Genomic DNA, 15,588 nt, shown 5'->3' on the forward strand with positions numbered 1-15,588 from the left:
AAGACCTTGAGGTCTTTCAAGAAACTTTCACGGCAAACTTAAGTTCAAACTATAGGAACAATATAGGAACCAACAATGTACTTAAAATACATCAGATCAGTGGATTTGAAGCAGCATTGTCCTCGGTTTAATCTACTCGATCAAACTGTTCATAACTTCTCCAAGCCTTCCCTTTCCATTCTCTAGCGCCATTAAGTGATGCAACAACAGCACACTATAAGCCGACGTCTAACTGCAATTCAACGGAGGTTTGAAAAATGCAACTGTGCCAACGAGGTATTAACAGTTCAGCAATGAGGTAATGGTGTACATATATACCTATATCAGTCTGTATAGAGGAATACAGTATATTCCAGGGGTCTCACCAGCAAGGACAATATGAAATACTGATCAACTAAATGATAGTGAGCAATTTAAAAAAAGTAAAACATTTCTATAAGAGTTGTATTTTTATTTTACACAGTTTTTTGGCACAATGCCTTTCCTGCTGGTTACAAATTGGCCCAGAAACATAGTGTAATTTATCTCCTGATATAACAAAAGGCACAAGATAAAACACCGGAACAGTGTCAATATGAATAAATCTACTGAAACTCAATATCTAAAAATTGCCATTTTGGTTCAATCTTTAAGAGGATATAACCGAGTAAGCTGTGTCTGGAGCCCAATGTCTCACTGGTCCCCCTGTACACCCAGCTGGGATTATTAAGGTAAGAGAGATATGAGGTGTGTCTGGGAGGCTGCCTGCCAGCTCTTCTGGTGGTTAGAGCAGCTGGAGGCCTGCAGCCATGGTGCCTCACCAACTCACAGAGGAAATGGCAACCTATTCCCTATTTAGCGCACTACTTTTGACCAGGGCTCATAATGCTCTGGACAAAAGTAGTGCACTGAATAGGGTGCCATTTGGGACAGAGGCGAGCTCTCCTCGTAAACCAGCACTTTAGCAATGTGGCTCAACAGACAGGAAATACTGGCCCATTAGAGGCAGTCAGAGACACAGAGGGAGGAGAGACAATGACTTGGCTTTAACAGTTAATGCTATAAGTACAATATTAATAGCTATGAACAGCTAGCTTATAACATAGTGCAGGCTACAGTGGAAAAAAACACACAAATTATATTTTAACATTTGCATTTTTACTGGTTCTTGATGTTCTGTAGTTAATAGCCACTGTGGAACCATGAACGATTTTGGTTTGGTTATGTTCTCTCAGATTGAGGTACATCCAATAGAGGGGAACTGCTGTGCTGACTGAACTGTCTTATTACAACGTCTAATGGAATATACGGACTCAGGGTGAATGTGGGGATGGGGGGATTCTAATTATGTGGCGCCTTTTGCTTTTGTTACTCAGTCATATGTAGGCTACATGAGTGGGTCATCAGGCAACTGACAAGCAACTAGGGGTTACTATGGAGAATATCTACTGAAACTACTATGGAGGCAATAGAGATCAACATCAATGCTTTCACTAATTTCATTTACTTGTCAGTTCTACTTTTTAAAAAACATATTTTATTTGCCACCAGGATAAGACAATATTCTCTTTCAGAGTGGTTTCCCATGAATGACGCATTCCATTTTGAAGGAAAAAAATTATAAACGGTTGACTTTCTTTGATGGGAACAGAGTCGAGGCACAGAGGCAACTTTAGACTTTGTAACAACGATCACAAAGAAAGGAACATCGTAACATCATTAGGGTGCCAATCTAAACTACCAAACATTTGTGCAGAAACGTTGTTCTTCAAACATATCAGAATGAGACCGCTCTCTACTCTTAGGAAAGTTAGTCTACACAGATTTCCTTGATTTCTAAATGATATCAATAAATATATTTAGACTGAGCAGTCCTACATGGTTCGGATTAAATCCAAGTTAACCAGCACCAGTGTGCATTTAACAAAGTAATTGTCTAATCTTTCCTGTGTTGTGGCCAGATGCACTAGTTTCATTGGATGAATGAATACATGTCAGGATTAATATATCCCAACAATAATTATTCCCAGTAGTTTTCAAAAGTCATAATTCTTTCACAGATCCCCAGAAAATAACAATTCTGATGATTCACCCGATTCAAGGTGGTCAATTACTTGTTAAATGTTTTTTCCCTTAAAGCTGAAATCATGTGACTGACTGAACTGACACTTGTCACTGATATCAAATATTAAACCTGTCTGTAGCAAACTGGCAGCAGCCATTTTGTGGAGAGAATCCACTTACAGGATGAGTCTCAGATTACAACCTATTCGCTATTTAGTGCACTATTTTTGACCAGGGTCCATAGGGCTCTTGTCAAAAGTAGTGCACTATATAGGGAATAAGGTCCCATTTGGGACTCAGCATTACTACCGACCTGAGGACACTGGAGTTCTGAGGTACTATGTGGTCGTGACATGAGGTAAAAAGGTATGGAGGCAAATTTAAAAACTAATGGAAAAACAGTTGGTAAGTTTATAAAAAATATCTGTCTCCATATGTATGTAGCATTGAGTCGTTATTATATTTTGTTCTCAGCAACATTCTGGGATTTCACATGCTTTATGTGCACAGTAACAATTAGATAAAATGTGTGAGCACTGTCTGTGCAAATATCAACAAAAATGTGCTTCATTTTAACTATACTTTTCTCTTGCATTGAGGTAGTTATTTTATCAAAACTCCACTGGCTAAATCTCTGCACCAAATAATAAAGGAGTACATTCATACACAGCTGAATGAGGTAGGTATGATGCAGTGGAAATCTTTCAAGAATGCAAGAAATTCCCTGAGAAAAATAATCAGAGCGAGATTGACGCACACATCAGGAGCAAAGACAACTAACGAGCCAGATACTGTCACAGAAGGCCTACTATAGGGTTAAAAATGACTGCTTTTGACAATAACCCATTGTTGGCATTGGTTCATGTACTGCATTCATTTGCTCTTTTTATTTAACCTTTATTTAACTAGGCAAGTCAGTTAAGAACAAATTCTTATTTACAATGACGGCCTACACCGGCCAAACCCGGACGACGCTGGGCCAATTGTGCGCCGCCCTATGGGACTCACAATCACGGCCGGTTGTGATACAGCCTGGAATCGAACCAGGGGGTCTGTAATGACGCCTCAAGCACTGAGATGCAGTGCCTTAGACCGCTGCGCCACTCGGGAGCCCACTCTTACAAGCTAGATAGGAGGTAATAACTGAGAGAAAAGGTCAAGTTTAAATATTACTGGCTCCATTTGCTCACAAAGACATTTGCATCTGATGGGTGTGTTTAAAAATCTCCTTCTCTTCAATGTTTCTTTCTTTGCAAACCAGCAGACAAACTGCCTAGCCTAGAACATAAGGATTCTGTTGTTTCCAAAGTCCACGGCAACAATCCTTCCGTCTGGAGTAACAGCTATACCCGACGGGCGATCCATCTGTCCAAAGCTGCTACCCTGAGTCCCCAACTTGCATAGGAAGTTACCGTTGGTTTCGAACACCTGGATCCTGTGGTTCCGGGAGTCGGCCACCACGATGCGGTCCTCCTGGTCCACTGCTACGCCCTGCGGCCGCAGGAACTGACCATTACCGGTTCCCTCTGATCCCAGGAAGCGGGCCGACTGGCAGTCCGACCGGATGATCAGCAGACGGTGGTTGTTGAAGTCTGTCACCACCAGGTGGCCCTCCTGAGTGAAGGCCACGCCCCTGGGGGAGTCAAAGTGTTTCCATAGAGCCCCTTCGAAGCCGTACTTGTTGAGGAAGGTGCCGTCCTGCCTGAAGAGCTGGATGCGGTGGTTCCGGGTGTCTGAGACGAGGATCTTTCCCTCCGAGCTGACCGCTACGTCCCAGGGGTAGCTGAACTGACCGGCCTTGGTTCCCTTCTCCCCGAACTTGAGGAGGAACTGGCCTTCAAAGGTGAAGATCTGGATGCGGTGATTGTCCTTGTCGGCCACGATGATTCTCCTCTGGCCGTCGCAGGCCACCCCAGCTGGTCGGTCCAACTGGCCTGGTCTGGAGCCCAGCGTACCAAACTTGTGGTGGAAGGAACCGCACGGCTTGAAGATCTGCACCCTGTTGTTGCTCCGGTCAGCTACAATTATGTAGCCCTCTTTGTCCACACACACCCCCCAGGGGCGACACAGCTGCCCGTCTCCGTCCCCCTCCCTGCCGAACGAGTCCACCGGCAGGGGGATACCTCCATAGCTGCGGCCAGACTTTACCAGCACTTTAAAGGGGCTGCCTTCGATGTGCCGGTTGCAGATAAGGACTGACACCAGATGTTCTCCCTCTACCTTGGGCAGGTAGCTGACCGTGTACGATCCGTTCTGGTGGTCGGACACCTCAGCGTTCAGCAGGTTACCATCAGGCGCCATCACCGCAGCTGACACACCGTCCCCCCCAGACAGCCTGGGCTCTCCATCATGATCATACCCCACCACAGTGAAGGAGGCCTGCTTACCCTGCAAGCCCCGACAAAGCCCCTCTCCCTGGGCCTTGGTGAGGGGGGCGAAGGCCCCAGAGCTGACCAGACCCAGGGACTGGATGGCGAGTAGCAGGGTCTGGTCGGGGGCGGTGAACATGATGTGGTCATCGTCCTGTGGTAGTAACAGCTCCCTGAGGGCCTTAAGCTCTGTGATCTGGATAAGTATGCTCTCTCTGGCCAGCAGCAGGTCCAGACTACTGCCCTTCTCCAGGACCTGGGCTACTGTAACAATGGTGCTGTCCAGCTTGGTCAGGTTCTGGTGCAGCTTCTCTAACTGGAGATAGAGGGACTTGGCTTTCACCTGACGGATCTTCTCAATCTTGAGAGAGAGAAAGAGAGAGAGAGAGAGAGAGAGAGAGAGAGAGAGAGAGAGGAGAAGGGAGGGGGGGATAAATAAAAGAGAGTTACACAGACCTGTTAGGCAGGGGTGAAGGTTTTGTAACACTGCTGGAATGTGTAAATGTACTGTACTGTATGATACTACTTCGCACAAAACCAACTTACTTTCCACAGCAGCTCACACTCTCGTTCCTCCAGGGCCTTCTTATGACGCTGTGTGATGGCTTTGACCTCTGACTGGACCACCATGGCCTTCAGTTCCACCTGCTCGGCGATGGCCTGGGCTTTCTCAATGCTCAGCTGCAGGTAAATCATTAAGAAACAGCTTTAGTGTGGGGACTAAATGTAGCATGACCTTTGAATGGTACATTGACACATTATTCACAGGTTAAGTCCTTTGAATAGTGACACATTGTTCCCAGACAGATACAGTAGGTTAGTGTTTCTCAACCTTTCTGCACCAGGGACCAGCAAGCTACTGGGTATCATGAGTCTATGGTGTAAATGACTCCCCGCTCCTCCATATCAGTGGATGAAGTGATGAGTGACCTCTCAAAGTCCTTTCAGTATGAGGCCAGTTGGTTAGGTGAATGAAATACCTCAGACTGTCTCCAGTACTACTGCTGGAGAGAGGCTGTTGACCCCAGGCCAACACAGCAGCTATTTTACAGCCAGTAGTTGGACCTCATCATGAAGTCACCCCATAGAGGCACCTCTGGTGGATATAGGGGTTAGAGCACAAGCTCAGAACGTTAAGGATAAAAGTGTCTGCCTTGATATAGTGTGACTGACTAGAATAAAAAAAAAGGTTCAATTAACTTCTCACTAGGTTCAATTAACTTCTCACTAGGTTCAATTAACTTCTCACTAGGTTCAATTAACTTCTCACTAGGTTCAATTAACTTCTCACTAGGTGGGACCTAATGACAGTCCATGACCTGATCCATCTCAGCAGGACTGAGCTCAACCAATGGAATGAGGGGTACTACCAGGGTGGTGGTGTCAATCAGAGAGGAAGCACCAATGACATCATCTATTGGGAGTAACAAATCCCGGGTCAGAGGTTAAGGGGGTGGACAGAGAGACATGAGGCGAATGAGATTATGGTGTTTTAATGCAACCCTTTAGGCCAAGGCTTTTCTACCTTTCAGGACAGAGTTCTACAGCTCGGGCTTTGTTTCATTCAAGCCCATGAACATGTGTGCGTCCCAAATTGCACCTATTTCCTATGTTGTGCACTACTTTTGACCAGGGACAATTGGGAACAGGATGCCATTTGGGACACAGCCCATGAGATCTCTTCATAGGAGATAATGGATTATCAGGCTGGTCCTAGTCATAGCACAGCCTCTTCACAGGAGCTAAAAACCCTAGATTGAGTTAGCAGCATTTGGTGAAATAGGTCTTCAAGCTAAGTGAGCCTCAACTTCAACTGAGCATCACAAGACTGAAGGGGGTAAGGGGGAGGTGTGTTTTTCTATTGTGTTTTGAGAAAGGGGAGGGGCATACATATTTAATTGGCATGTAAGTGAGTTGGTTTGGGGGATATGGGAGAGGAGGGGGTGTATGGGGAGAGGGTGGGGGAAGGAAGCGTCTTCCTAGAATTCCTCTCCATTGTGGCCGTCCTTCTAAAGCCATCCTGTTCCCAACACTCTTCACTTTCTCTTCACAGCTGGATGACACACCACCTGCCAGCCAGCTGGCTAAGGAGGAGTGGCCTAATGTTCTGAGTGGTTGTCTGCATCCCAAGTGACACCCTATACCCTTTATAGGGCTCTGGTCAAAAGTAGTGCACTATGTAGGGAACATGGTGCCATTTGGGACGCATTCATGTTATTAGAGGGGGCTATAAATGGGCACTATGGCCTTTTTTTTTTTTCCTCTCTCTCTCCCTCTCCCTCTCTCCCTCTCCCTCTCTCTCCTACCCTCCCTCCCTCCCTCTCTCTCCTACCCTCCCTCCCTCCCCCCTCTCCTACCCTCCCCTCCCTCTCTCCTAACCTCCCCTCCCTCTCTCCTAACCTCCCCTCCCTCTCTCCTAACCTCCCCTCCCTCTCTCCTCTCCCTCTCCGGGCCCTATGAGGCTGGAGTGATGGAGCACACTAATTATCCATTCTGCTCCTGATGCCGTCAAGTCTCTGAATACAAACTGACAGAGCTGCCTAGTGGCCCACACATACACCAACGTAGAGTGTCCCTGCTGTATATCCCCCTATACTGCCTAGTGGCCCACACATACACCAACGTAGAGTGTCCCTGCTGTATATCCCCCTATACTGCCTAGTGACCCACATACACCAAAGTAGAGTGTCCCTGCTGTATATCCCCCTATACTGCCTAGTGGCCCACACATACACCAACGTAGAGTGTCCCTGCTGTTTATCCCCCTATACTGCCTAGTGGCCCACACACACACCAACGTAGAGTGTCCCTGCAGTATATCCCCCTATACTGCCTAGTGGCCCACACATACACCAACGTAGAGTGTCCCTGCTGTTTATCCCCCTATACTGCCTAGTGGCCCACACATACACCAACGTAGAGTGTCCCTGCTGTATATCCCCCTATACTGCCTAGTGGCCCACACACACACCAACGTAGAGTGTCCTTGCTGTTTATCCCCCTATATATCTTCTGATCACAAGGATGAAAAGAAGGTCCTTATATCCTCATTTAGAGACACCTCTACCTAAAGGGACAGAGACCAGGATCAAACCCACAAACCCAGTGTTGCCAACACCATACTAAAACCCAGTGGCAGTTGAGAGACGGATTTCTCGGATGGTCAGAGATGCGTCCCATTACCCACCTGTACAGTGTGCCCGCCCTGCATCACATTACCTACCTGTACAGTGTGCCCGCCCTGCATCACATTACCTACCTGTACAGTGTGCCCGCCCTGCATCACATTACCTACCTGTACAGTGTGCCCGCCCTGCATCACATTACCTACCTGTACAGTGTGCCCGCCCTGCATCACATTACCTACCTGTACAGTGTGCCCGCCCTGCATCACATTACCTACCTGTACAGTGTGCCCGCCCTGCATCACATTACCTACCTGTACAGTGTGCCCGCCCTGCATCACATTACCCACCTGTACAGTGTGCCCGCCCTGCATCACATTACCCACCTGTACAGTGTGCCCGCCCTGCATCACATTACCTACCTGTACAGTGTGCCCGCCCTGCATCACATTACCTACCTGTACAGTGTGCCTGCCCTGCTGGGCGTCTGCCAGCAGCTGGATGGTGAGGGTCCTGGAGTCCTGCAGGGAATCCTGGAGGTAGCGGAGGCTGTGGCCTGAGTGACAACTCGCACTGCCCTCCCCACAGACGGGCACAGAGCACGTGTCACAGAAGAAATACAGAACCTGCAGAGGGACAGTCAAAGAAGCACACAGTCAGCAACAGAACAGTCATCCTCTCACATACAGCAACAACCAACCGCAGACAAAGTTTTATTGTTACATTCTGTACAATATCTAACATGTTGACTGTCGGGTCCTGACGATTGAATAATAGTAACAATGACATTAAGCTATGGCTCTGCCTCGGTCTGCACAACGATGTACTGTACGGCATCACATACTCAGTGTTTTGGACACAGTCCTGTCTAAAGCAGAGTAGAGTGAAAGAAAGAGTGAGGGGAAGAATGAAAGAAAGAAAGAAAGAAAGAAAGGAGGGGAAGCAGGAGTGAAAGGGTAGAGCGAACAGGAAGAGGGGAAGCAGGAGTGAAAGGGTAGAGCGTACAGGAAGAGGGGAAGCAGGAGTGAAAGGGTAGAGCGTACAGGAAGAGGGGAAGCAGGAGTGAAAGGGTAGAGTGTACAGGGTTGGATGGAGAAAGTAGGGTGAGTGATGCAGGCCAAATCACCACATAATATAGGCCAATAAACAATTACATTGGTCAGTTGCCAAGAACATCAATATTTACAATACAGAGCCCCTAAAGACACGTTTATCTTAGATATGTTCCTATGTATTAGCACTAAAGTGCATGGATGCGTGGCACGTATCCAGAACTTCATTCAAGGACCATATAGTACATAGCTAGTACATGTCTCTATAGCAACAGTCATAATATGATTTGGTGCTGGTGTGGGGACATACTTCTCTGACGATACTAAGGCTTAATGCAGAGGTGAAGTTGTCAGAGTGTTTTCACAATGAGAATTAATTTAGACTGGATACTCGAGTTCGTTCTGGAGATTCAGTATGAGAGCGAGTGTGTGTAATCCACTCAGAACCACAAAGTCCTCATAAAATGATGGATCACTCAGCATGGGCCGGGGTACATATCTCACCCATTGGCCCCTTCTCTCTACCCAGTGAGCAATTTGAAAATGTCAACGGATCTATCCGACAGTAATCACTGAGGCAGATTAATCTCAATGAAATTACCAAATTAAGGAGTTTGGAGGTGCTTTCCTCTCCCCACCACACAGGCCAATCCATCAGTGGTGACTAGCACCTCGAATACAGCCTTCAACACCACGTTTTGGACTTCGGTAAGGGTTCCTTCGGCTGTTCGGCCACACAAAACATTTTTTCCTTGAGGAAAGCCAAAGTCCGTAGCCGAAGTCCGTGGCTGAAGTCTACGCTCCTTCGTCTGTGATTGGTCAACAGTAGGGATTCGTCAATAAAGTCTTTGTTGTCATTCAACGAGAAAAGACTGGTTTTCGTGCTAATTTTTTCATACTGCACCAAACATCAAAATTTCAAAGTGGCAGATTTCTTGGGTTATTTTAGATGAATTCTGACTATGTTGATGATTTGGCTACAGCGTCTCAAATCGACAAAATGGTACTATTGCTGCTTGTTTCTCATTTTTCAAGCGAAGGTCTTTAAAAGGTGTTTGCGAGCACACTCATTTGGTTCGGCTAGCCGCCAGCTGAACTGAAGCATGCTGACGTCTTTAGACCCCAGCTCAGAGCAGGAGAGCCAGACTGATGGGGAAGATCCCAATTGTATACTCCTCGCATCCTCTCTCCTCGTCTCTTTCTCTAAACCCATTGGAGGAGAAAGCCAGAGGTTTTTCCCCTCTGACCTTCTCCTCCAATGGGTGTTGAGAAGGAGACAAGGAGAGAGGACACGAGGAATATGCTATTGAGATTCCCAGGGACCACTAGGTTGTGCTGTCTAAGGTGATTTTCATCTGACTGACCAATATGCAATCACTCACTCACTGATGTTATGTAGTACCCGTCCCATGCCTCTGGCACAGAAAGAATTCCCTTATCCTAGTGTGTGTGTGTGTGTCTGATACCGATATGAAGGTCGATATATCGTACTAAATGCCTACTAGTGACATCATCTTGGTATGAGCCCCTCCCTCCCTCCCTCCACTTCCGTTCCACCCCACCAGCTCAAATGTCTCTAGCGTCATTCACGCATTAGCGCAAATTGTCCTGGGTTTATACTGTATGTGGAGTTCCACGCATGATACTGAAGTTGAGGGTTTGGGTTGGCATTTCAATGACAGATACAGTTCCCCAGTGCCAGGAAGAAGTGTACTCTAGGATTAGGCATCTCCTCTGAACACACGGCATAAAACTACTGGAAACATAGCACATGCGTCCCAAATGGCACCCTATTGCACATGACTGCCAGTAGAGAGGAGAGCAGAAAACCTCAGCCAAAAAACGTTAATAATAATATATGTTTGTTATTCAAACGGTTATTACAGTGACCGCGGTCATTTGGCTAGCCAATTACAATCATCCAAGATTCCATGACCGTTACAGTCCTAGTGTTGTGTTACCCTACCAGAGGTTGTGATCCTGTATCTATCAGCATCAGAGGGAGGGGAGGAATAGTATAGGCCTTTAAAACACCAAACTGCCAACAGAAGTGGCCAAAGGTGACCCAAAGCTGGGGTAAAAGGAACCAAAGTCAGGATGCACTGGAACTTCTGTGGAACTGGACAGAGCTGTTATCACTTTCCAGTCCATATTATGGTATTTAATGTGTCTGAAGTAAAAAATAAAAAAGGGACTCAAACCATTCCCTGGAATGGTGGACTTCAAAAACTTCTAAATCAGAAAACATCTGGAATTATGATTCATCAGAATCTCAGACAGTAAAATCAACTAAATTGTTGTTTCCTCGCTAGCCTGTAGATCCATGAGAAATGTAAAGAGAGAGAGAATAATGTAAAAATGCCAGAATTCCCACACGGGGCTGATGTAAAACACACACACACACACAGAGCGTGGACCGTACAGATCAACACAACCCGGTGTTGCCCTTTCCGTGCTCATCCTGTTTCACAGAAGTCACACGTGGCCTAGAATGCTAAGCGCTGCACACACACACACACACACACTGAAAACAGTGTGCACGACCACCGTATCAAGACAAATGGGGTGACCTCATTGGCTGCTTACGAGAAGACAAACAATATCAGCTCGGGCCCCAGCAGAGAGTGTGTGTGTGTGTGTGTGTAAGAGGGGAGAAAGAGAGAATGCGTTCAGAGCACCATGACGGAGTGTGTACCGCTCTAAAAAATGGCCAGCAGTGTTTGTTGGTTTGTGCGTCCTTCCAGTAACATGCATGACTTGATCTCTATGGCTCAGCCTCAGCAATAGAACACTACAAGCATATGCCAAGTCTTTCTGTGTGCAGATAGATTACTTCCAGTTGTGATTCACTCACCAAAACTCCCAGGTTTTCTTCTCCAATCCCGGTTGGAGCGTTCCTAGATGTTCTACTTATTCCCTCCAGATTCAAGTGATCTTCCAACCAGGATTTCTGGAAAAGTTTTTGGGGAAGTTCCCAGAATTTCAGAACCCTAATAAGAACTGTGCCTCCTCATGGACTGACTATGAGCCAGAAACACATGAGACATTTCAGAGCCCATCGCTGTCTAGGAATAGGGCTTCCATCCAATCCCAGAGAGAGAGAGAGAGGGCTGCTTTGATGCCATGCCAGACGTTACTTGTATATAAAATTATGAAAGCGCTTCCATGTGTGCTGTGTGTGCGTGTGTTGGGGGGGGGGGGGGGGGGGCAGCCAGACCTGCGTCTGCTGAACTACCCTACAGCCCCCTCCCAGTACACACACACCCACCCATAGGAGCCCCCTGGTTCATGGAAGAGTCTGAAGGAACTACCCAACTAAAGGGAAGTGTCCAAACGGAATGTCCACTCCAGTACCCGGAAGTTCAAGAACCAAAACCGAGACCTGGCGGTCAAAACAAAAATCCATTAATGGACACATCTCCCTTTGACAAGCTCGTGCTCTACACTGATAGGTGTGCCCAACACTTCATCACAGCTGGGATTTTGCGTAGACCCATTCTGTTTCAAACAATGGTGATATTCCAGCTGTACAAAAATCTGGACTCAGCAGATGAAAAAATGTGACTCACACGCTGAGTGAATCACCCTTCTACTTTCCACTGTTCATCAGAAACACAATCTGCAGACGGTTCCAACTGCTTTCTTTATTTTCCCAGACTGGACTGGACTGGTGGACTGACTGCTCCATCTGTCTTCTTCATATAACAGCGTTAACTGTTCAGACATATGTTCCACTGACTCGCCGGCCACGCTGCCTGCCTGTTTTATGGCAACATCGAGTCCCAAATGGCACCCTATTCCCTTTGTAGTGCACTACTTTACCTTAGGGATCAAGTCAAAAGTAGTGCACTATATAGGGAATAGGGTGCAATTTGGGATGCATCCACAGAGTTATTTTGGCTAGACATTGTTTTCATAATCCCAATGAGAAGGCTGGGCCCCATTGTTAATGCTATGTCTGCTGATGTCTGGACTAGCAGGGAAACCAACCGTCCACTCTGTCATGTTAAAACTATTTTCAAAGCCTCTTCAACACCGAGATTTACATTCATGGGGAGAAAATATTTACAATTCCTTTCATAAAAGAGCTGAATCATGCCAATGCAATGTTTGTGCATGTGTAGCCTACAGTAGAACTTTAAACTGTATTAAAGGTTTCCTCAGCCCTAGCGAAAACCGTTCCACATTCCTGATGAAGATCTGGTCCTACCATAGGAGGAAAGGAACCCCTCTCTCTCTGGCTGCCTCCCATATGACACCCTATTCCAATTTTTAGTGCACTACTTTTGACCAGGGCCCATAGGGCAATATGGTTCCATTTGAGACGCAGGCTCCAGCCTACAAGCAGCTCCACAACACCAGATGGCTCCCCTCCATCCCATCTTGGTCCTCAGAGAGAATGTGTGTGTGTAGTCCTATCATCAGCATGTCTCCCAGACGACTGCTCTGCTGAAGACTAACGTTACGACGTCATGGCATTCCGACTGGCCTTCCACTGAGTAAAGGCTTCCTGTGTGTTTCTCTGTTGGGAGCCTGCACGCCTACACTTTCACACCACACACTGTCTGCACCGGAGTCAGGACAGGAGTGCATTGTCTCACGTCTGCACTGGCTCCTGGCAACTGCGTGACGCCTAGTGACGTGAGACAATGGACAGGAGTGAGGGACTGCACTGCTGCTTAGTCCAAGTACACCCCAGAAGAGACACTGCGCCAACAACTCTCCAAATGTACATTTATATAATATATTATTTATCCATGACTTTGGTGTAATGAGACGGAGACTGTGAAATTAGTGTTATGAAACTGTGATATTGCTATGGACTGTCAAGCCCGAATGGTAGATCGGCAGGTAGCTTAGTGGTTAAGAGCGTTGTGCCAGTAACCGAAAGGTCGCTGGTTCTAATCCCCAAGCCGACTAAGTTAAAAATCTGTCGATGTGCCCTTGAGCAAGGCACTTAACCCTAATTGCTCCTGTAAGTCGCTCTGGATAAGAGCGTCTGCTAAATGACTAAAATGTAAATGTAAATGTATGAGTTTGTCCAATAACACCCAAACCCACGTTAGGCTTTGAAGAGGTGGAGGGCCAGACAGCCCCATCCTCCCACATCCTCTAATCTATCTGATGATGAAATTAAACAACATTACTGCTGTTAGACTCAGATGGACAAACTTACCGCATTGTCATGCTGCTGGCAGAAACTCAGCTTGTCCTGAAAGACAGGCAGCAGAGAGTAGCTCGACTGGAAGGAGGACTGGCTCAGAGTGGCAGTAGAAGTGTTGTTACAGTTGTTGGTTAGGTTCCCCAGGTGCTGGTGAAACAGACTCTCCACTAGTCTATCAATGAAATGGTCTTTGGTAAGCCGGACCCTTTGGTGTGCCCTTACACAGTTGTTACAAAGGTACTCCTGGCAGTCTCGGCAGTGAGAGGTAGCAGGGTTGCCCTCGTCGCAAGAGCTGCACAGGGGCTTTCTGCTGTGTCTGTGAGACAAGTTGTTGCCCCTGCTGCTGCTAACAGTATTGTTAATTTGCTCCTCAGACAAATTTACCATGGCATCCAACAGGTTGCTAAATAAAAAGTTTGACGAGGGCAAGGCGTCTACTCCTGATTCGGGCATTAGAATCTTTTGGTCACATGTCGGGCACCGGAGTTTCAAGGGGTCTCCGGGGTTCCGCTGGCCCTCCAGACACTGCCTGCAGAAGGCATGGAGGCAGGGGAGGACGTGGAGCCTTCTGGAGGATGAGGTAGATGAGCTAGTTGAGGCATGGGACGAGGACGAGGAGGTGGACGAGTTGGAGGAGAGCGGAGCAGATGAGCAGCACAGTTCTTTGCATAGGGGACATGTCTTCAAGTCAGGGAATGAAGCCATTTGCGCAACTGCTTTGGAATAGGGGTCTTTAAACGCGCATTTAGACATAGCCTATGGTTTCCTTGGTAAATAGATGCAGTGCCGATGGACTAGATTACATGTTTCAATTCAACGTTGCTCCTATTGTGCAAAAGTGTATCCACTCACTGCCACCAAATAACATTTGTAACTGATTAAATAGGTCTGCACGTGAAGGATGTGCGTTTGAAGGAAATTAGAATGGCAGTCAACGTCAATGAAAGCTCTTTGGAATAGAAAACTTCAGGTCTTCCTTATTTGCATACATAATTCACATTTGACGCGTTTTGAGTATTGACATTTGAGAGTAATTATAACTTAATATTAAAGTTGTATGTTCTTGTTTACTTCAATGTTGCGGGGAATAAACCAATATTGTGGCAAACATGAAATCCTCGGCGAGTCCCCCGCTCCGATTCTCCCCAAGCAGAGAAGGGCCACTATCTGTTTTCGTTATCAATTCCTCTGTTCAATTACGCACAAACGTGTTTTAACAGTAAGTGTCCGTCCAATTATTCTAATCCACCATCAGAACTCTTTCAAATGTAGCCAACCATGCGCATCAAACAGAGACAGAGTCAGTCGAAGGCAATTAAATAACTATTCCATTTGATGTAGAAAGTTAGCTCGATCCTTGCGGGCATAAGATCGAATAGCCTAACAGTTGTCGTACAGTCTCCCAAAAATGATTTGCTACTCTATGATACCTTCTCTGAACGAAATGCTCTCTGCGATGCATTCGTTGTGGATAATAAAAGGCTGCACTTTCTTGAGATCAAATGTACAGCGTTTTCCACTGGCTTCCCTTGACCATCCGCCAGCGCAGAATTAATCCATTCGTCCCGTGCCGTGAAGCGTTCCATGGAATGTGTTCATTTGCGCCCGTGTCCTTGTGCACGCTTCCACGCATGTTGAACCATACGTTATCTCAAGACGTACAACGTAGGTTTTACTATATATGTGTATTATGTGCCATGTAAGTTGCAAGGCGTGAGTTTCTCATGTCTCTACTCCTACAGCCGTGAGCATACTTCCGCCTCATCACATGGAAGGTGACTCGGGGAGGTTGTTGGATAGGGGGCTGGGCTGTTATCCGGTGGTTACATACTAGC

General features: G+C 46.7%; 1 protein-coding gene across 1 annotated transcript; it reads right to left on the minus strand.

Moving 5' to 3' along the window:
* Positions 1-3,321: 3,321 nt before the first annotated feature.
* On the minus strand, positions 3,322-14,506 carry LOC311139539 (E3 ubiquitin-protein ligase TRIM71-like; the record flags this gene model as incomplete). Its single annotated transcript, XM_084174424.1, has 4 exons — positions 3,322-4,773; positions 4,959-5,093; positions 7,996-8,163; positions 13,766-14,506. The coding sequence occupies 4 exons, from the start codon at positions 14,504-14,506 to the stop codon at positions 3,322-3,324; spliced, it is 2,496 nt and encodes an 831-aa protein (XP_084030550.1).
* Between the last annotated feature and the right edge of the window lie 1,082 nt (positions 14,507-15,588).

Source organism: Coregonus lavaretus (assembly GCF_964263955.1).
Source record: "Coregonus lavaretus genome assembly, chromosome: 13".
Lineage (NCBI taxonomy): Eukaryota > Metazoa > Chordata > Actinopteri > Salmoniformes > Salmonidae > Coregonus > Coregonus lavaretus.